The sequence below is a fragment of the Ctenopharyngodon idella genome, chromosome 7 (assembly GCF_019924925.1).
Source record: "Ctenopharyngodon idella isolate HZGC_01 chromosome 7, HZGC01, whole genome shotgun sequence".
Taxonomy (NCBI): Eukaryota; Metazoa; Chordata; class Actinopteri; order Cypriniformes; family Xenocyprididae; genus Ctenopharyngodon; species Ctenopharyngodon idella.
This window is the reverse complement of record NC_067226.1, coordinates 6,022,805-6,045,430: the sequence shown is the minus strand read 5'-3', so window position 1 is coordinate 6,045,430 and position 22,626 is coordinate 6,022,805. Positions and strand designations below refer to the sequence as shown.

General features: G+C 34.9%; 1 protein-coding gene across 8 annotated transcripts in view; it reads left to right on the top strand.

Moving 5' to 3' along the window:
* The first annotated feature begins 1,424 nt into the window (after nucleotides 1-1,424).
* Nucleotides 1,425-22,626, top strand: part of vps13c (vacuolar protein sorting 13 homolog C) — a 62,566-nt gene continuing 41,364 nt past the window's right edge. For 3 of the 8 annotated variants that reach the window (XM_051901797.1, XM_051901798.1, XM_051901796.1), the window contains exons 1-25: nucleotides 1,426-1,671; nucleotides 3,847-3,890; nucleotides 4,258-4,300; nucleotides 5,455-5,550; nucleotides 7,279-7,380; nucleotides 9,489-9,551; nucleotides 9,800-9,868; nucleotides 10,057-10,166; nucleotides 10,306-10,365; nucleotides 10,496-10,555; nucleotides 10,658-10,738; nucleotides 15,686-15,743; nucleotides 16,945-17,072; nucleotides 17,646-17,752; nucleotides 17,835-18,006; nucleotides 18,150-18,212; nucleotides 18,299-18,434; nucleotides 18,530-18,624; nucleotides 19,052-19,194; nucleotides 19,334-19,526; nucleotides 20,906-21,020; nucleotides 21,129-21,265; nucleotides 21,343-21,475; nucleotides 21,562-21,679; nucleotides 21,751-21,886. In XM_051901797.1, the coding sequence (XP_051757757.1) occupies nucleotides 1,572-1,671; nucleotides 3,847-3,890; nucleotides 4,258-4,300; nucleotides 5,455-5,550; nucleotides 7,279-7,380; nucleotides 9,489-9,551; nucleotides 9,800-9,868; nucleotides 10,057-10,166; nucleotides 10,306-10,365; nucleotides 10,496-10,555; nucleotides 10,658-10,738; nucleotides 15,686-15,743; nucleotides 16,945-17,072; nucleotides 17,646-17,752; nucleotides 17,835-18,006; nucleotides 18,150-18,212; nucleotides 18,299-18,434; nucleotides 18,530-18,624; nucleotides 19,052-19,194; nucleotides 19,334-19,526; nucleotides 20,906-21,020; nucleotides 21,129-21,265; nucleotides 21,343-21,475; nucleotides 21,562-21,679; nucleotides 21,751-21,886 (2,562 nt within the window). In that variant the 5' untranslated portion in view covers nucleotides 1,426-1,571. Of the gene's footprint in view, nucleotides 1,672-3,846; nucleotides 3,891-4,257; nucleotides 4,301-5,454; nucleotides 5,551-6,263; nucleotides 7,381-9,488; nucleotides 9,552-9,799; nucleotides 9,869-10,056; nucleotides 10,167-10,305; nucleotides 10,366-10,495; nucleotides 10,556-10,657; nucleotides 10,739-15,685; nucleotides 15,744-16,944; nucleotides 17,073-17,645; nucleotides 17,753-17,834; nucleotides 18,007-18,149; nucleotides 18,213-18,298; nucleotides 18,435-18,529; nucleotides 18,625-19,051; nucleotides 19,195-19,333; nucleotides 19,527-20,905; nucleotides 21,021-21,128; nucleotides 21,266-21,342; nucleotides 21,476-21,561; nucleotides 21,680-21,750; nucleotides 21,887-22,626 lie in introns of those variants that run through there. The other 5 variants (XM_051901801.1, XM_051901800.1, XM_051901803.1 and 2 more) reach the window with 3 other exon arrangements.

Below are 22,626 nucleotides of genomic sequence, written 5' to 3'. Positions count from 1 at the left end.
ATACTTAAGTACTGTTAAAATCAGATATTGGAATTGGTTACTTGTAACTTGTAGTGGAGTCATTTTTGATGTAAGGTATCTATTTTACTCAAGTATGTTTTTCAGGTACTCTTTACACCTCTGGATGTGTGTCTCTGAAAATGTACAATCAGACAAAACCTCTGGTTATGGGTTTTTATTTTCCAAACTTGACAGAAAAAGCTTTTACATCCATTCACCAGATGGGGCTGTTGCGCTCATCTTTTTCATGAATAAGTAAACTCCAGCTGTTATTTCCATCACAATGAACTCAGTGGTGGGGGAGAATTCATTTAATTTAGGGGGTGGATTTGTTATTTGTCATTCAAAGCCCCACCCAGATTATTTTCTTTTGAAACATACATGTGGAAAACAAAACAAAACAAAACAAAACATTGGAGCAGAAGAGAACAGGCACAGTGATATTACATAAGCATGAGAAAGTTTTGCATCATCAGGTACTTTTCTATAACTCACATTTGACTATATTACCTGGTTATGAAATACTTTAGCTAATAGGCTGTATAAAATGAGTGAGAAACTCTTCATTAGTAGTTCTCCATGCACTGCTTGCCAGCATATTATCGTGATTTTTAAAAAATCTTACAATAGGAATAGTTATTTGTGCATTTATTAATTGGATCATTCATTATTAAAGTTTGTGCCTAATTATATTTTGTTATTGAACATCAGTGCATTTCAGTCTGGAAGTCTTATCTACAGACAACAACATAGTCTGTCTTTACTCTTTCAGTATTTGACTACAGGTTTGAGATGCAACATGTTTGGATTTAAAACTTTCAGCACCAAGACAAAAAGCCTCTATGTGCACAAACATCATAAGATCAACTTGCAACCAGATTCCCTGAGGATCACGTGGACCAATCTGTCTGAAGAGCCTGGAAAGTTGTCCCTAAAGGAAAACCACAGCCAGAGGACAAAGAGAGTTTGATGGATGCATGTGAGATGGGAAAATGCCATCACAGTCAGACTTCAGCTTACAAATTAACTGTGTGTATCTATGCAGGCTATAGGCTATCAAAGTATTCAGTAGGCCTATGTATCAGCAAATGAAAACTGTTAATGATTAATACATATTTTCATATATCAGAATATATTTACATTTGTATCATACAGAGACAAATTAAAGTAAACAGTAATTTTATATCTTCCACATAAATAAGCGCTAGCCGTCTCTCATTTGGTATACAAATGAACATCAGCCACCTCAGTACACTTTCACTTTGCGATCATTGTTCTTGAATCAACTAGCCAGGGCTGCGTTTCCCAAAAGCATCGTAAGCCTGATCGTAGAGACCATTGGTGGCAATTGTTCTACGATCAACTCACGATGCGTTTGGGAAACGCAGTCCAGCCTGTTTATAAGAAAGTAATCGCGCGACCCCAGATGCAGACAGTGTGAGTGGATCGCCGAGTGAGTCGATCTTGGTGTGAACGCCTGTCACACAGGGAGGGAAGTAACCTTATCAAATGCGTATTGTGGCATTTTAGCGTGCTACCTGCGACAGTGTCGCTGTCGTTCTCGACTCACCATGGTGTTCGAGTCTTTAGTCAGTGATCTCTTAAACAGGTTCATTGGAGATTATGTGGAAAACCTGGACAAGTCGCAGCTTAAGATTGGCATATGGGGAGGTAAGCGTACTGTATGTTCGTCAAACAGCCCATCAACAACAGAGACGCTTGTCTTATCCTCTGTTGCAAAACGTCCTATGGCCGATATGCAGTGCAAATAGGTGTAAATGTACTGCAGTGTCCATTAATGTCTCTCGTGTTTGATTGGTTTCGGTCCTGTTACATTGGCAGTCTGTCAATTTGCGTGCACGGAGGCGATGAAAACAACCATTATTTATACGGTTTACTTTTATTATTTATAGAGTTTCCGCTCTGTTATGTATTATTTATCTCAGTAATAAACATTATTCAAGCCTATTAATTCTCACATTATGCATGCATGTGTGTGTTTGTGTGTGTGTGGATATACACACAGTTGTCTTTATAGATAAGACACAGAAAATGGTTTGAAGTGGACCACACCTTCATTATTAATAATAATAAGTTTAAACGCAATTAATTTTCCTGAAAACTTTTGTTGTTTTCATTTTGAAGGGGCTGCTTTACACTTAGCCTACTCTTTGTCATACTGGGAATTCAAAGTGTCACATTGTCGTAGAAACAGATTACAAATATCTTGGAAAAGTTAAATTCCTAATTCCAAATAATTGGAAAAACCTGGAGCGCTATATTTTAGTACAGATTAATTGTCAATGGCTTTATGACCCATATCACTCCCATCAACACAATACTAATGACTCCATCTTAGAGTTATAGCCTAGTTAGTATGTAAACGTTTGTACATTATGTAAACAATCTACTGTAACTACTGTAACTGGTTGTATATCTTTTTGAAAATAAAAACATGAATGTAATGCATATGAATGTTTTATTCAAATTTTCAAATGTTGCAGCTGTGGTTTAAGTGTAACATTTGCTATAATTAATCAAATTAATTTGCTATAATTATCCAAAATAATAGTTAACATTATTGGTGGAGTGAGGTCCTGTCCATAATTACCATTATCACTGATGGAAACATGAACCTCTCAATTCCCATGAAATTCCCATCTGTGCTTAATCTTTCTTTTTGTGGACAATGTATTGTTAATGTACTGTTGGGTTTGTGCAAATATGTGTGTTCGTTCAGTTTAGTTAATCTTTTAGTATATGCTTTGAAAGGAGTCATATCAGATTACTGTCATTCTGCTGTGTTATTATAGTCACGTTACTGGATGTGTCATGGCCGGAACAACTCCAGCTAGATTCTTTCAGTTAAATTCCAAGGATAGTTTGAAGCCACATTCATTAGAATCATAAGGAACATTTGTTGGTGTGAAAAAGAAAGTTCACCAGTGTTCTTAATGCATGTTATAGATCGTATTGTGAATGATTCGTCTATGTATATTTTTTATATAAAAAAAAAAAAAAAAAAAAATTCACCTCATTATTTTTATAATCAAGATGTCATTACTGCATCTTCTGGCAAAAAAGAAGACTTCTCTCTGGTGATGTATGCAGGACTTCTCCAATCATTTAGTCTCCTTAAACTGCCGTACCTGCAAGCTCACGTTCATCTGCTGCAGTTTTTGAGTGCAAAAAATTCAACCAACAACCGATGCATAGAGAACCAAGTCCCCACCCTACATTTTTTACCTTTCCTATAATCCGTTAAAATCGTAATTACATCCCAACATGGAAGTAGTAGAAGTAGATCTTTAGTTACTTTAATTTTATTGTGAGTTTAAAATGGTCAGCTGTTGTTAAAATGAGAGGAGAGGAGGGAACTGTTTTACTATATTAAACAGTCAGCTTTCATAGTTGTGAGAGACTCCACAGGGGTTTAGACAATCCTTGGCCAAATCAGCATGGGTGCCCTGTTATTTTGTCAGCATGCCGTTTGATATGGTGACATCTTTATCCCAGCATCAGATAAGCTGCTCTGGTTGACATTTATTTCTTTTCTGTGATGCCAATCCAATTATCGTCAGTGTCAAAAGTAGCCAATCATATCTGGATTCATTTGTTTATGTGTTTCATGGTTGTATTTCTTATCTTTGACACTGGCAAAATGATGAGTTTCTGATATTTTGATGGATGGATATACTGAATTGTTCCATAAAAGGCAAATTGCAGTGTTAAAAATTACATCATTGAACACAGACCACATAATACATGTACAGTCTGCTATATACATTGTCATTGAATGCCTAATATATAAAATGTACAATACAGTCATTTTTGTCTTTTTTTTAGGAAATGTGGTGTTGGAAAATCTGAAGGTGAAAGAAAATGCTTTGGTAAGTTTGTACTGGACAATGTTAACCACATTCACCAAATTTAATTACATGTTAGATATTATTTTAATGTAGATTTATATGTTATTTATTAACAACGTCATGTCTCGAAACTTAGAATATGAACACATAAAAGAGCTATATTTATCTTGATAAGAGAGAGCGTGTTTGTGTATGTAACACTGTGGTCAACTTTTAAGCGCCTGTGGCTTCTGCTGAATTGAAGAGTGTTAACACAATAAGATTTGCTGATGTTTCTACAACTAAATCATAACTAGTTTTTATATGTATGTGTACAAAATGGTGTTTTTAATATATGCTTGAAATCTGCATTTCAAACCCATTTGTTCATTTTATCTTTGTTCTTTAGAGCGAGTTTGACGTCCCTTTTAAAGTGAAGGCTGGTCAGATTGGTGAGAATCCAACTTTCTCTTTATCAGGCAAATTGTGCTGCAGGGAACTGTAGCTTGTGTAGTGTTATGAAAAAGTGTGAAATGTGTACTTTATTTTTCTAATATTCTGCCTTGTATGTTGATGACCTGTAACCAAGGAGATTGTTCAGTTTGATGAATTGCACTTCCCATATTGTGCTGCTTAAGACAGATTGAACTTCGCAATAATGGTCAAGTAAAAGTGACTTTATTTCACTTCCTGGTGGTTGTAGGGAGAGATTACAATCAAAATGTAATCAAGACAGCTGAGCAGCTGTTAGGCTTGAGGGTTCTGTTCTGTTGTAATATAAATATAAATTTAAATATAGTAATTTAAAGATCGTGGTCTGCTTTCACACTTCCTCATTTTTCCTCAACAGATTTGTCTGTTGAATTGATACTTCTAACCCAGCAAACACTGCAGCACAGATGTCTTGCCAATAAGAAGGAGCTTGTTAAAACAGTCATCAGTTCATGTTATCACATGATCCAGTCAGATGACTTTAAACATCTTCTGGACAGTGTGTCAAAATGTCAAGTTGTAAAAAGTAATTGGTTAACAAGGACGACATGCTAGTCTGAGTATTTCTGGGAAATTCCCTGCATAGTTACTACATTTAAAAAAAAAAAAAAAACTTCTAAGGTCCACTTTTATTCTGCATATTATATATGCTTGGTCAAAATATATCTAGCTATAAGTTACCCAATAAAGATTAATCTGTAATCCAACAATTTACATTTTTACATTTTTCAAAAAGGAATTATGTCGTTCCACAATGTTCAAGTTTTTAATGTCTGCTCTCGTTCCTAAACAAATCTTATCTTCTAATTATTTTTTAACTGACTCTGATTCTTCCTAATAACCATGTTTAAATTGTTTAATATGTGTCATAGGGCCTGTTGACACCTGGTCACTTCATGTGTTTTTACTGATCGGATATCTATCTGATTTGTTAAAATTGTTTAAACTTGGCCACATAAATGTGTCTCTGCAAAGCAGATATAAATGTGATCTTCAATTCCCAAGCTATATGTAAATTTAATGGAGTTCACGTCAACGAAAGCTAATTTCAAGATCAAACACCGCAATGCTATCATGGAATGGTCGCAATGAATTGAAAATGTCTGCTCTTTAGGTAAACTGACTCTGAAGATCCCTTGGAAAAACCTTTACAATGAAGCAGTGGTAGCCACATTAGATGGATTATATCTTCTGGTGGTTCCTGGTGCAAGTGAGTGCTTATAGTTTTTTTTTGTTTTACTTAAAATGTTCTTAATGCATCATGTCTCTTAATGTGGAAGTTTAAATGGTTTATATATCTAGCCTGAAGCATCATGCCATGTATTTCATGACACTTCTGTCTGCTTTCATTTCTTGTTATAACATCTCCTTTTAAGAATAATTGCATGATTTATTTATAACTTAGATGGTTTCCTGCCTTTTAACAGAGGGTGTACACAATTGCTGAATACTGAACTGTATACTAGTATAATGATCTTACTACTTGTACAATATCTTTCTATGACAGAAATAGTAGGAGTATTATACTAGTATGCGGTTCTGAATTCACCAAGCGTCTTGCATTATACTACTTTTAACTGCACAAAGAAACTTTAATTATCAGTGAAGATTGTATTAATGAAAACATGCACTAGACACATATATTTTTGATATTTATTATTACAGTTATTAAAATCCCTGAAAAGTCCTTATAATAATTTGGGGTGTTATGCATTAACAATGAACAATCCCTTAAAAAAACAGTCAGTAACTCGTGCACCATTTGATTATCTAAGACTCATTTAAAACTATGTGAGGATGTTATTTTTATGCCTATTATAGCAACAATTCAAACATACTGAATTACTGAATTTATTTGATGCAGTTTATATCTTTTATTTCTATTGGGCTGCTTCGACTGACATCTTCTTTTACATGTTACAGCTGAGTCTAAGTTATTTTCCTCACCTTACAATGGTAAGCCAGGTGTAGAAGGTGGGTAACAGGGTGGTGACTTGGGACCCGGACCGATAAGCTGCTCTTGTGTGTATCTGACTCTTTGATTATTATGGCAAACTTTATTTTTTACCTGTGGTTATGATGTCTAATCATACAAATACAAGAGTTTGTTTGGAGAGCCTTTGATAGCATGTCTCTCAATCAAATGTTCAAAATTTTTTATACTTTTTTTCCATATTTCTTTTGTGCTCTGCTTTATCTTATAAACTGATCAATTTTGTATAGTGCATGTTAGTAAAATGCAGAAATCAAATGATTTTTAAAGCATGAAAGTCTGTCTCTCTGGGAATGAAGACAGTCAAAATCTAAATGCCAATCAAAAGTGGTTTGTTTTTCTAAGATGTACACAAGATTTTCTCTTTGGGAGATATGTTGGGATATGATAGAATGAATACACTATATCTCTAATGGACTGAATTGCCTCAGGAACTTCTCAAAACCTTTTGGTCTCTATAGAACAAAAATAAGCAATGGCATTTTTTAGGGTTACTTTGTAATTGTCTGTCATTACTCCAGTGAAGAAAGATAAACAGTGCCAGCATGTACAATAGCAGGCAGTGAGGTTTTGTTTCTCATGGATTGGTCTGAACCGGTTCTTCCTGATAGAGCTTCACCAGTGGTTGCCAAATCAGAGGATGAAAATCTTAAGTCTGCTTGAATGTGCAGCATTAGACTTCAGCTACTTGTAAGCCACAGTGCAAAGAGAGAGAGATGGTCATTGTAAATTACTTTCTTTAATTACATGGTTGACCGAGCTCACAGTGTGTGAATCTATATTTGGTTTTTCCACGTGTACATTTGTGTGTATCCAAAGACAATACTAGGTGGCAGTTGTAAAAACTATTTAGTAATAAATGAAAGATTTCTGAGATGTGAATGATATTAATGGTGTCTGTGATGTTTCTTTGCCTCTAACTGTGTGTGTGTTATGTGTTTGAAGCGATTAAGTATGATGCAGTCAAAGAAGAGCGTTACCTTCAGGAGGCCAAACAGAAGGAGCTTCAGCGCATTGAGGAGACCCTTCAGCTGGTCGCTCGGAGAGGTGAGATATACTTAGATTGTGATAATTTCTTGACCTTGTGCATAGTCAATTTTTGCATTAAAATTTGCTAGATATCTCCTTATGGTCTTTGTGTAATTTATATGCAAGTTGTTGGACGTATAAATTTATTATTAATGGATGTTCATCAATTCATTTATCCCCATCCATTCATACCATAATCAGTCTTTTTCAACCTCATTCATCATTCATTCATCCACTTATTTAAGGTTGCTCAATAAATCTGCATCATGTCAGTTTATCATTAATTGCTTCTGGCTGTATTAATGTTTACATCATCGTCTAACACTAACTTAAAGGGATTGCAGTTATATATGGCAAACCTTTAAAGGGATAGTTCACCCAAAAATGAAAATTCTGTCATTAAGTCATCTTCGGAACACAAATTAAGATATTTTTGATGAAATCCGAAAGCTCTCTGACCCCTCCATAGACAGCGATTTAACCACCACTTTCAAGTCATAGAAAGGTACTAAAGACATCGTTAAAATAGTCCACATGACTGCAGTGGTTCAACCTTAATTTTATGAAGCAACGAGAATACTTTTTGTGCGACTTTATTCAACAATATCTTCTCTTCTGTGTCATTCTCCTAAGCTTTTTACGTCCAGCGCTTCCAGGTTTTACATCAGAATGCCGGCTCAGTATTGGCAGATGCTGTTCACGTGAGCAATACGACATGTATGTGATGCAGGAGCCAGCCAATAATGACTCTGCGTTCTGACATAGAACCTGACATAAAGTCGTTATTTTTGGTTTTTGCGCACAAAAAATATTCTCGTCGCGTCCTAAAATGATGGTTGAACCACTGCAGTCACATGGACTATTTTAATGATGTCTTTAGTAACTTTCTGGACCTTGAAAGTGGTAATTTAAATTGCTATATATAGACGAGTCATAAACCTCTCGGATTTCATCAAAAAATATCTTAATTTGTGTTCTGAAGATGAACGAAGATCTTATGGGTTTGGAACGACATGAGGGTGAGTAATTACTGACAGAATTTTCATTTTTGGGTGAACTAACCCCTTTAAGATTACTTTCTCTTTAAGAGCACATGTGGAGGAACATTATCAAAGCTTTTTGTGTCTGTGCATAAAAATGGGTTGTTCATTCATTGAAAAAAAAAAAAAAAAAAAAAAAAATCAACACTTAATTATTATTCTGAAATGTGCAGTAAACTTGGTTTCAGACCACAGAAAGTTTTTCTGGGACATAACTAGCATCCTGGATGTCCCTATTATTAGGAGCACTTATTTTTCCTAATTCAAACTGTATATTCTTTTTTTCTAAATAAATATTTATAAATTTTTCATATTGAACATTATAGTTTAATGATGTCTAAATAAAAGTTGTTGTTTTTTTTTTTTTCAAAGAAATTAATACTCTGCATGAAATGGAAGTCTTTTCTTCTCTGTTGTGATGTATATCCAAGTGAAACAGCTTTTCAAATGATAAAAAGTGTAGGGCGGGACTTGCTTTTGTCCATCGGGAATTGATTGGATAGTTGGATCTTTGTGGTTTGCTATTACTGTGATCTCATGTGAATGACAGGTTGTCCCGCCCTCACGCCAGTAAACACGTCATCAGAAAAGAGAAGAGATGACGCTGCAAGAGGGAGGGGAAGTTATTTTGATTAAATAATAGGGCGCATGTTTTTAAAAATAATGATGTGCACAGATAAATCATTTATAAGAAATACTGCAGTATTCCATGAAAAAAAAAGAATTGTCAAATAAACAATTCAAATAAATGGTGAGATAAAATTTTTTTTGAAGTTAGGTTTTGGTAGTTTATTATTGATTTATAATATTGTCCGTTTATCTGTCAGTGGCTACAGTATGACAGAATATCAATAGAATTTCAATATCGGTGCATCTCTACATTCATTCCATCACATCAACCCTTCAATCAGTTCACACCAAACATCCATCCACCCATCCCTACATTCATCCATGTACCCGTCCATCCATCCGTCCATCTATCCATCTATCCATCCATCCATCCATCCTTCCATCCGTCTATACATTCGGATCTCTATCCCTAACAGCTGTGTGTGTTTGCTTTGTGCTGCATCTGATGGACCGCAGGCTCTCAGGAGGGAGAGTTTGTGTTTAATCTGGAGAGTTATGTGTATAAGAATCCACCACGGGGTATGTACAGACCCATTCCTATAGCAGGCCAATCATACACCCGTCTTGTTCAAAGAGACATTCTTTTTTCTTTTTTGAAAGTGTTTACTGAGGGTGTACATACTTTTTCCTCCTCACTGCTTGGTGTGCTTTTGTGCATTTTTATGCAAGTGTGTGTTTATTGCAAGGGTGAGTGAGTGTTTATTGCTGCACTATAATTCTCTTCTACCTCAACAACTTTTCTCTCTCCCCCAATGCTGCGCTCTAAGAAAAAGGACGTAAACTTAAAAAGCATAAAAAACCCTTTAGGAGATCTAAAAAGTATGAACATAAAGCAGGTGGGTGGCCCGAAGCGACTGTGATCGACTCTTCGTGGCAAATATGAGCAAATATTTTAAATAGCTTTAATCTGTTTGTTGAATTAAATATGTTTACATAAGTATTTGATTAAGGCATTAGAATAGCAAATAGGATGGAGGTAAGATAAACCCTATATTCATGTTTACGGAGTTATTTTTAATTTCAGAGAAACCTCAGGAGGAAAAGAAAGACACGTTCACTGAGAAACTGGCTACACAAGTTATCAAAAACCTCCAGGTCAAAATCACCAGCATTCACATCAGATATGAAGATGACGTAAGTGTTGACTTTGCATACATGTCTTCAGTTATGTGTATTTTTGAATGTATATGTGAATATTAATGAAGATGTGGCTAATTGGTATAAGTTTGTTGAACATACAGTATGTGATGGGCATTTTCTCTCTGTGCTTCAGGTGTCAGACCCTCAGAAACCTCTTGCTATGGGCGTGACTCTTTCAGAACTCAGTCTACAGGTGCTCTCTCAAAATACTATCATATAAATGTCACAAAGTGAATCAGATGCAATTACAATTAATTTGAATTAGCAGTTCTTATTTGCACACTCTAGTCTTTAAGTACGCCATCAGTTTCTCTCTCTTATAGACAGCAGATGAGAACTGGAAGACTTGTATTCTGAATGAAGCAGCCAAGATCATCTACAAAGTAAGCCACCATACATGTCTTATATTTCATAATAATAAGATTTCATGTTACAACTGTGGTTGTGTGTCTAACGTGTGTGTCTCTGTGTATTCTCTACATAAGCTGGGCCGCCTGGAGTGTTTTTGTGCTTATTGGAACGTGAAAGGCCCAATCTTCTACAGAGGCTCCTGGCAAGAGATAGTGGTAATGTGCCTTTCATATTTTTCTCTAACAGCCAAACTCTCTGGTAGTGTTATGTAAAGTTTTCATAGTATTGATCTAGTATTGAAGACTGCTATGTTGTCATCAGGCATTGTAAATGGTGCATCATATTAAACAGTTTAAATGCAAATGCAAATTAAATGCAAATAAAAATTATGTCATACCCTCACGTTGTTCCAAACTAATAAGACCTTTGTTTATCTTAAAAACACAAATGAGATATTTTGGTAACACTTTTTACAATAAGGTCTCGTTTGTTAACATTAGTTAATGAATTAACTAATAAGAACTAACAATGAGCAATACATTTGTTACAGTATTTATTAATCTTTGTTAATGTTAGGTAATAAAAATACAGTTGTTCATTGTTTGTTCATGTTAGTTGTATAAAGTATTTGACTAAATGTAATTAGTTGCTGTACTGAAGTATCTTTTTGACTACTTTGTAGTTTTACTGAGTATCAACTGAGTTAATATTAACTAATGAAACCTTGTTGTAAAGTGTTACTGATATATTTTTCTTTTTTGAAACTTGAAAGATTTCAGTCCCTCCATTGAAAGTTTATGCAGCCAAAAATTTGACACTTCATAAAGACATTGTAAAATAATCTATGTATATATAGTAGTTTAATCCATGTCTTAAGAAGAAGCACAATAACTTTATTTGATGAACAGATTTAATTTAGGTTTTTATTCATGTAAACATTGATTAACGCACATAGATTGAGCACATCAAATATGATAAATGGAAGCTCATCCATACTTGTGTGATGCATGACAATCAACGAAGTTTGATCCTGTGTTTCACGCAAGCATGTTTGCACTTTCCAAAAACCAATTATGTTTATTCTCGCACGTCAAAAGGACCATATTTGATGTTCTTGATGTATGTATGCTGATTAATGTTTATATGTGAGTAAAAGCCTAAACTAAATCTGTTCATCATTTAAAGTAGGGCTGGGTCAACAATATCGATTTCTCGATTTTAATCGATTCTCATTTTTACGAACCGATATCCATTCTTAAATCCCAAGAATCGATTAGTGTAGTCTGTTTTCAGTTGATGAATGAACAGAACATGTAGCGCCTCCCATCCAATAATCTTTGTGCTTTGTTACTTTTGATATGAAGCAAAGTCTCAGATTTCAAATGACGTCCATCTTATTATGAGATTCAAAAAGTAAGTACCGTTTTGCCGCTGTTTAATGTGATGTGACCGGTCGCTAGCGCCTCAGTTAAAGAGAAGCGGCAGCACGGAGCGCATGTGAACATCCTCTTCTTCGCTTTAACACCAGTTACAACGCGAAATAAACATGACTAAACATCTGAAGGTATGTTAAAATACACAGTACAACTTACCGAAATCTGTATCATGTCTTGTGTAATAGCTCAATCAGTGTTTCAACCTCGGAAAGACGTCAATAAAACAGCTTGTGAACAATGTCACATAACGTCACATTTACCTCAGAAAAACTTATTCAGTGACCATAAACTCATTAGTCAGCTAGAAAAATTAACTCTAGAAAGCAGCATTCTGATAAATATAGCTATATACCATTACGTAGCCTATTCATTATAATGTTCTTCAATATTTAATGCATGTTTGAATAAATCAGTTATGACAGCAACGATTTAAATGTTTATATTAAAAAAAAAAAAAAAAAAGAAAGAAAAGGAATTGGAGTAGAAATATGATTATGTAATTCTAAATTTTATTTATTATAAAAAAAAAACATAATTGAGTGTAATTTAAGTGTTTGTATATAAATAAGTTAATTTTAACCTTCAATATTATAGTAAAGTAGTACCAACTGGCTCCCATGTGTAGTTTACAGCATTAGTTGAGAGATTTTTTTCCTCTAGAAAATTTGCCATGTACTGTAACTGATATACTACATCCAAAATAATCAATATCGAATCAAATCGAATCGAAATCGTAATTGAATTGAATCGAATCGCAAGCATGTGAATAGAAATCGAATCGAATCGTGAAAATTGTCAATACCCAGCCCTAATATAAAGTGATTGTGTCTTTTCAGAAGACTTGAATTAAACCACTTGATTCATATTAATTGCGTTTACAACATCTTTATGAACTTTTTGAAACATTGCATGGACTTTCAATCAAGGGACAAAAATATCTCAGATTTCATTGAAAAAAACTTAATTTGTGTTTTGAAGATGAACGAAAGTCTTACAGTTTGGAATGACATGAGGGTAATTAATGACAGAATTTTCATTTATGGGTGAACCAAACCTTTAAATTAGAAGAACACATGCAGGAAGCATGAGTTGCATTTGTGTATTTTGAAAAGCTTGCAATTTATATTGATTAGCAGTTAAATTGTAAAGCTGGTTACTGTACTGTAGGTATTAAAAAAGAAACAAAAGTTGATAAGAGTTGTTAAGACACATAGTAAAATATGAAATTCTTTTGAACTTATTTTATAGCGTGATGAGATCACTATTCATTTATGAACATATTAGGAAGAAAATTTTATACATTGTAGTTTATCACGTCTATACTGAAGATCTTTGATCTTTTGACATTAACTCAGCAGCTGAAAACTAACGGTTAGTTTGTGAGTCAGTCTGAGGCCTCTTTAGCTGGAGGCATCTGGCTAAACATTTGACTCATCTCTTATCAAGGCTTGTTGTGACAGTAAATGCAGTAAAGATTGAATTTGCTTAGATCCTAGCACTTTTTTATCTTTTAGTCTCCCTCTTGCACACACAGTTTTAATCTCTCTCTTTATATCTCTTAATCTTTCTTAGTCTCTCAGAGAGGCAAAAGAAGTATTTGAACTTGCTCTCTGTAGTTTTTGCAATCAGCTCAACACAGACTGCCTCAAACAGATAACAGCATAACTAACTCTAAAAGTCTGCTGACATAACTAAGTCTGCACCAGTGGCGTGCAGTGGTGTTCTGAAAGGAGGAGGCAAACAATGACCTCATTTATTTTTAACTTTTTATTTTTTATAAATCAAATGTAAATTCATGTCCGTTACTTTTAACGTTGTCACATTTTCCTCCTTAAATGAACATTACTTTACATCAAAAAAATAAAAAAATAAACCATATATAATTCTATTTTTTATTTTTACATTAACAATGTAATTAATGTTCTATTTATTAAAACCAAGTCAATCTCCTCAAGTTAGTGGTTTGAGCATTTTTACATTTATTCCAAAATAATAACTAAAGGCAGTAACAATTTACGCGCACGTAAGCAAAAGGCGGGATTTATCGCACAAACCAATCATATACAATCATAACCAATTATATCCAATCATAGCGTGATGGAGGCATTGCCTCCTCTCATGTGACTTTCGGCCCATTCAGTCTCAATTACCCCCCACAAAACCGCTGTAACTTTACCTGCGTGTGTCGCTGTTGGACAGTGTTCCTTTAGAAAAACGAGTGACTTGTACACTTTATATTGTCACATTTTGTAATATTTGAGTCTGTGCCCTTTAAATGCAAATGAGCTGCTGCGCTCGGCCTAAGAGGGCGGAGCTTTAAGAGCTGATTCTTTGGTGTCAGGAGTCAGTCAGGACGCACTATAATGTCAGAAACTGCGAATATATGCTGCATGGAGATAGAACAGGTATAATTTAGTTCAATTACGGTTATAATTTTAATATTGTCTTCTTTTTTTTATCCACTGTATTACTACAAGCCTGTTAGTACCGGACCCCGTTCGACTTTACCGATGAGTTTTATGACGTTTATTTTACTTCACACAAAGGATGAAGCGTCCGTTTTCACTCTAGAAAATCACTGTACGAGCTTAATAAAACACAGTGCAAGTGTGCATTAAAATATTATCCATAAACTCTCTCTCTCTCTCTCTCTCTCCCTTGCATTATCATCAACATATATAGTGAAGTACACAGAAACACTCGTTACAACTAACAGTAAACCGATATATAAAGACCTTACGCCTTTTTGGGTGGTGCTTAATAAACTGGTTAGCTTTATATCCGTAAATCAACTCCAATGAACTGTAATAAAGTGCTCTCACCTTCATTACTGCTGTATTCAGTATCACTCTGGAGACGGTAAGCTGGATCACGAACAGTTACTGATCTATCCTTGAGTAACAAATTTTTAGTAGTGGTTGGATTTTTATCATTATAGGGTGGTTGTGTACACTGCCAACACACATATATTGCCAAACACCATGCAGAATTTTGCATAATAGGTCCCCTTAAAATGGGCATGAAACTGGCTTCAAGACCTTGTAGATTTTATCTGGATAACTAAGCAAAATGGTGTTTAGCAATCATGACTGTGGTTTCTAATGGTGTGTTTGAGGGTGTGGTCTGTATAATCTGTGTGGGGGATGCTATGCTTACTGGTAAAGAGGATATACTCACTTTGTAAGAGGCCTAAGTACACACTAAAATAATGTGCTGCACAAAAATGAGATTTGAGCTGTCAGCTTTATTGTGCAAGGATTTTTCAGTGACTTAAAAAATGTATATATTTTCTCCCCTGCTACATACATACCTCCATGTTGTTTATGTTGTGTAGACCAAAGGGCTGAGACCACATTTGATAAAATTTGTGATTTTTTTTTTCTTTTTCTTTTTTTTTTTTTTCTGTTTGATCCTGGAAATAGATTCTGCAAATTTCTTGTTTTATTCATCAGTTTACATTTGTAGCAAATTTGTGACAAGCACAAGGTCTCTTTGAAGCTCTATGGGTCATTCTTAAATAACATGATCATCACAGGTTTTACACAAACTTTTACACGCACACAAAAAATGTAAACATAGCAAATAGTGAGAAATAGTATGTAATGAAAATAAAGGAAACTTTAAAAAAGCATTTTAAACTGGTTGTCTCAGACGTTTGAACTTTGCTGTATGTATTAAAAATTTTACATATCTAAAATCACTTGATATTGTTTTTTGTTTTTTCAGGACAAGCTGAAATCAGGAATCAGCACAAAAAATGAGGAACTGCAAGACTATCAATACAGTATGTATTACTGGTAACACTTTACAATAAGGTTTCATAAGATGTATCGGTCCCACTTTATATTAGGTGGCCTTAACTACTATGTACTTACATAAAAAAATAAGTATAATGTAATTATTGAGTACATATTGTATTGCAAAACACTTTTGCTGCTATTTAGGTGGGATACGGGTAAGGTTAGGGACAGGTTTGGTGGTATGGGTAGGTTTAAGGGTGGGTTAAGGTGTAAGGGATGGGTCAACAGTGTAATTATAAATGTAATTACAGAAATTAATTGCAGATGTAATTACATGGAGGTATTATTAAAATGTAAGTACAATTTGAAAACATGTATGTACACAATGCATTATATCAAATGATTCATTTAAATGTAAGTACGCAGTAGTAAAGGCCACCTAATATAAAGTCGGACCGATGTATCTGTTAACATTAGTTAATGCACTGTGAACTAACATAAACAAACAATGAATGAATATATTTTTATGAACTAACATTAACAAAGACTAATAAATACTGTATCAAATGTATTGCTCATTTTTAGTTCATGTTAGTTCATAATTAACTAATGTTAACAAATGAGAGTGTTAAAGTGTTACCATATTATCACAGAAAGTTCTTGCCACATGTATTATTATCTGGTCTTGAGCTGTTTAGTATAGCTTTGTCAGTATGTTTTAGTGTTGTGCTCAATTGAACAGGTGCTGAAAGAATATAAATATTAGACATGACAAGACCAAAAAGAACAACATGGATGTTGGAAGCCTTATAAGTAAATAGTAAAAAAGTAATAAGGGTATATCATCTTTCGCTGTTGCAAACCCTATTGATTTTTTTTTTTTTTTCATGCTGATTTTTCTGGGTGTGTGTGTGTTACCTGTCACGGTTTCATTTTGATGTGCTATTTAAACAAGGCTATGTGACCTCAAACTGCACACACGACACACCTCCGTATAGCACACAAACTACTGTAATCAAAATGTGTACTATTTCTACTATAGTCCCATACTTACAAGTACTAAAGTTAAACCACAAATGTTTGTAAGAATGGGAATACAGTTCCAGTTAACATGTATATGAATGAGCGTTTGTCAGTTAGATATAATGAAATGACTTTGATGGTTAAAGGATTAATGACCAACTTAGTTTTAGCATCATAAATCATGGCACCCATCATGATGAACTCATTTGTTTCTTCGTACAGTTTTCAAACCCATATTTGCCTCTGCAAGGATGTGCATTAACCCTAATGCTGAAGTTGAGCTAAAATCACCCAAAGCAAACCTGCACCTTGAGGTTCAGAACATTGCAATTGAGATGACCAAGCCTCAGGTATAACAATATTTTGTGTCTTAAGCATACTCTCAATTATTATTTTATTATCTTATTTGCTGTTCTTTTGAACTTTCTTTCAAAGAATCTTGAAAAAAAAAAAATATTAGGCAACACAACTGTTTCTAACATAATAATATGAAATGCACCGAATCAGTATATTCAAATGATTTCTGAAGAATCATGTGATATTGAAGACTGGAGTAATGTAAAATAAAAGTACTGATTTAATACTGCATATTAAAATAGAAAACAGTTATTTTAAAGTGTAATAATATTATAATAATATGTTTTACTGTATTTTTGATCAACTAAATGCAGCCTTGGTAATCATAAAACACTTCTTTCAAAAACATTAAAAAAAACTTTCCGACCCTAAACTTTTGAACGGTAATGTGCTTGTGCGGGAAATTTACAGGACCTCTCTAGATAGATAAATAATTACAGATATAACATAAATACATGCAGATTGTAACTCAAAATATAAATTATTCTGTTGTGTAAATGAATTGGGACTGGTGAATTGTCTTGGTCAAGCCAAAATACAGCAATGTTGTTTTGGGGTGATTCTAGTACCTGTCTATGGTGGATCTGCTGGAGTCTGTAGACTGCATGGTGAAGAACGGCCCCTACAGAAAGTTTAGGCCTGATGTTCCAGTCCACAGAAATGCCAGGCAATGGTAAGTGCATTAGATCTTCATGTGATGATTGGCTGATTGATTGAAGCTTGGAGTTTCTTACATGGCTCCTCTGATTGGTCAGGTGGAAATACAGCATTAACAGCATACTGGAAGTACATATCAGGCGCTTTAACCGGATGTGGGCCTGGAACAACATCAGGAAGCACAGGCACACGCTTAAGGCTTACAAAGCAGCATACAAAGTCAAACTCACACAGGGCAAAGTTCGAGAAGACACAGAGAAACAGATCCAGGTATTAACTACACATGAAACCAAATACTAACAAATTCAGAAATTCATGTACATTTTTCAATGTAACTTTTCATACATTTCCACTAAATGTCTCAGACTTTTGGACCACACTGTATATACATTTATTTATTGTGTTTCCCTCAGGAGCTGGAGAAAGCTCTGGATGTGTTCAACATTGTATTGGCCAGACAGCAGGTTCAGATGGAGGTATGACAACATGTACCAAAACAGAAGGCTACTGATATTTTGACATTTTTAATCCGATGTAGTAAGTTCGCTTTCTCTCTCCACAGGTGGTGCGGTCAGGACAGAAGCTGGTTGCTAAAAAGGCTGCCACTCAGAAACAGAGTGGAGGAGGCTTCTTCAGCAGCTTTTTTAGCAAGAAAGAAGGGAAGAAAAAAGAGGAAGAGGAGGATAAAGAGCCTGAGAGTGAGTGTTTTATCTCTGATATATTTGCTAAATGTGCCTTTGAATAAATGCTTTTTGATGTAGGCCCATGTTTATGTACATGTATTTGTTATCAGGTATTGATTCCATCATGACTCCTGAAGAGAAAACGAAACTCTACACAGCCATTGGCTACAGCGGGAGCTCACATAACCTTGCCTTACCAAAGCATGTGAGTGCACCCTCACAGTGTTGTAAATGTATATTTTCCAGTCACATTAAACCTTTTATCTGCAAAATTTTTCAGTGTGAAATCCAACCGTTTCAATAGAAATTCATGTGATCAGTATTTTCGATTGAGGGTGAAAGATTTCCCTACACACATTTTGCAGTGGGTTCAATTTGGTCACATGGATTCAGCGCATTGACCAACAGATACTGTTTGACAGTGATTTTTGTGTGAGTGTGCTTTGCACATAGCTACACTATTGGCGATGGATGATTTTTTTGGCTGTGAAATTTTGCTAATATGACTGCACCTTTTTAAAACATGTTGCACATTGACTAAAGACATTTTCAATACCTTATTTTAAGCATATCCTCCTTAGCCTGGACATATTCTCAAATATGTTTATGTACATTTATGTGCATATGTGCAGTATGTAGCTGTGATCGTCAACTTCAAACTTTTGAGCACCTCGGTAACATTCAGAGAGGAGCCTGGCGTTCCAGAGATCCTCAAAGTGCAAATGATTGACCTCAGTACGTCCATCTCACAGAGACCAGGAGCACAGTCCATCAGGTATGTATTACGAAAACATACAGGGAAACCCTTAGCATTGGCCAACAAATATATAAGTAAACAACGTCTTTAGGAGCTCACTTAGTTTGGTCTTGGTATGGTTCAGTGTGAAATTATGTGACATGTGTATGCTGTGTAGAGTGGAGGCTAAACTGGAGCACTGGTACGTGACTGGTCTGCAGCAGCAGGGCGAAGTGCCGTCTCTCATAGCGTCAGTCGGGGGCTCTGACTCCTCTCTGCTCAGCGTGCTCTTTGAGCTCAATCCAGAGAACAGCACCGCTGACCAGCTCCTCAGAGTCCATTCACAGCCTGTAGAGATCATCTATGATGCTGTAAGGGACAAGTGCACGCACACTGTAGTTGTTCTTTGATTTCAGAAAGTCATTGGATTTTGGTTGCAACTTACTTAATTTTTACTATCTTTTATTTAATTTAGTTGCACAAATATCATTGGTTACAAAGTAGACAAAGACATGTCAACATTTAGTCAGTCCAACTGAGGTGCATTTTACGCTATGTGTGTTTATATATGTATTATATATGTATTTATTTTGTTTAAATTTTTTTACTTAATTCAATATAGTAAAATAATATTAGTACAATGAAAAATTTCTGAAATTATTTAGATAATTCAACTAAACATAATGTATTTATTTATATCCATCTTATTCCTACACCCAATGACTCTTTGCGCGAATTATGGGTGTAACTTCCGTTAATCACTGAAAGTCTTGCTTTATAAACGCAATAATACATTTTTTTTTTTTTTTAAACTGGGTACAAAGAGATGACATTATTCTACTCGTCCTTCATGCATCGAACATTAAAAGGACATTTAAAAGTGTAAAAGCATCAACAAGGTACTTTTAACAGACCATGAATAACACCAAAAACGCGATTCTTTCCACAGCAATAACGGACGAGTTAAATATCACTGTAGTAATATATATCTGTATTATGTAACATATGTTGCCTTAATCAAAAATGTTCATTAACTTCAGCATTGCGTGATACTATTTCAAAGTGATTTCCTTCATTTTGACAGATAATGCATTGTATTTACCCGTGAAAACAAACCTGGAAAGAGATGTGAGGATTTGAGGAGAAAAATTAGAGATTCTTCTTGCATTCCAGTGAATTATTAATGGGTAAAAGTAAATCGGGAGAACAGACCACAAATGCAAAGGGAAAAAAGAAAATACAGCGACTGAAAAGAGCTCTTGATAGATATTCTTGAAAATACCAAGTGTTATGTTATTCTCATGATGTCTGAAAATAAAAGGAAAATTGACAGCTCATTCAGTCAAACTGACGGATAAGCTTATTTGTAGGGCAACCTTATGATTTTAAATTATTCGGTTCAGTCTTTTTGAATGGAAGTTCCCCAAACCGTAAGTGCCACCCATAATTTAAAACGCAGTAGGCTCGTCAGGAATAAGGTGGATAAATATGTATTTATTTTGTTATGAAATTCTATACTTAATATAGTAAAAAAAAAAAAAAAAAAAAAATCTAATAAAATAAAACAATATAATTACAATGAAAAATTATTGAAATGTAGATAATTTAACTAAATATAATGTATTTATTCAAATAAATATGTATATATATTTTGTAAATTTATTGACATATTTAGATAATTAGTTTAAATATAATTAGAAAGTGGTAAGTCTTACATTTTTAGTGTACTATTTGTTTGCCTATTTTGTAGCTGACTGTCATCAGCATCACAGAATTTTTTAAGACGGGAAAAGGAGTTGACCTGGAGGTCATCACCTCAGCAACACTCAGCAAACTTGAGGAGATCAAAGAGAAGACAGCCAGCGGTAACGCTCTCCTCATTTCCTATCATCCCAACAGAGAAATGGTCATTCTGGAAAGAGTATGTCAGGAGCCATCAGTAATACTTTCCCTTTGTCTTTATCTGAATCCAGGTTTGTCTCATATCATTGAGACACGTAAGGTGCTGGACTTGAGGATCGATCTAAAACCCTCCTACTTGCTGCTGCCCAAGTCTGGATTCTATGATGGCAAATCAGACCTCATGATTGTTGATTTTGGTTACTTGCAGGTGAGGGAGGGAAGTAAAAACATATTTAAGAGAGAACTCTTTCTGCTATTAATGTCTGTATATTTGTGTGTGTGTAGTTGAACAGCGTAGATCAGGGCAGCCATCAGCAGATATCTGCAAGTTTCTCATCACTAGAGGAAATCATGGATAGAGCATATGAAAGATATTCATTGGAGCTTCGCAGTGTCCAGATACTCTACAGCAAATCAGGTAAACACAATGCAACACAGCAAGGAACTAAACTGCCTCAACAAGCTATTTCATTCACCCCTTTTTAACATTGGCTCTTTTTGAAGGAGAGAAATGGAAAAATGCTCGTCTTGAAGGCTTCTCCCATCAGCACATCCTGCAGCCAATGGACTTCACACTTCAACTTGCTAAATGTATGGTGGACAAAGATTCCCGTATGCCCAGGTTAGCGTTTGCTCTCTGTTGCATGTCTCTCTTAATCCTCACACATGCACTAATAGCTGTTTCCTTTCCAGGTTCAAAGTATCAGGAGAGCTGCCGTTACTTCATGTGAAGATCTCTGACCAAAAGATCCAGGGTGTTCTGGAACTGGTGGACAGTATTCCTCTCCCTCAGACTACCTCAACCCCTCCTAACACCCCCACAGAAAAGGTTAGAAAACACTTCAAATGAAAACAGACAGTCTACAGCAGTACAGTCTCTCTGTATTGGCGTGATGTGTTGCTTCATCACACACTTAATAAGTCATGACTCATAAATGGTAGTTTCTTGGTAGGATGCCACAGGTATTTGATACTATTGTCATTGCTGTTGTTTTTCTGAAAGCCATGAATATTTCAAGCCTCCAAATCTTATCGCAGTGTACTTATTGCTTTCAGAGTCATGTGATAAGTCTGAATCTAAAACAAAGAGTTGCTTGCTTTTAAATTTAGTTCCTGAATTTCCTGAGCGTGACAGTGCAGCTTTAGTCTCCACAGATTACACAACTCAGGAAAGACATTATCCACAATCAGCATCACTGTCTCTCAACCTAATGAACCATGTGCTGTATTTTATTAGTGGACTTGCTGCCTCAGCAAGAAAGAAAAAGCCCTTACTAGTTTACTTTGCAAAATAAATGTTGAAGGGTGTTCTAGAGATGGTGTAGAACAAAGATGTTCTAGATATCTTCATCTTGATAAATATAAAATGAATAAAAATAATAAATATAAAATTTACACAACCATTCAAAAGTTTGGGGTCATTAAAATTCTTTAAAGAAATTAATACTTTTATTTAGCAAGGATGCATTAAATTGATAATTAAATTGATATAAATTGATATTAATGCCTTATTCTCCATCCCTTAATCCTACCCCATACCTAAACTTAACAACTACCTTACTAACTATT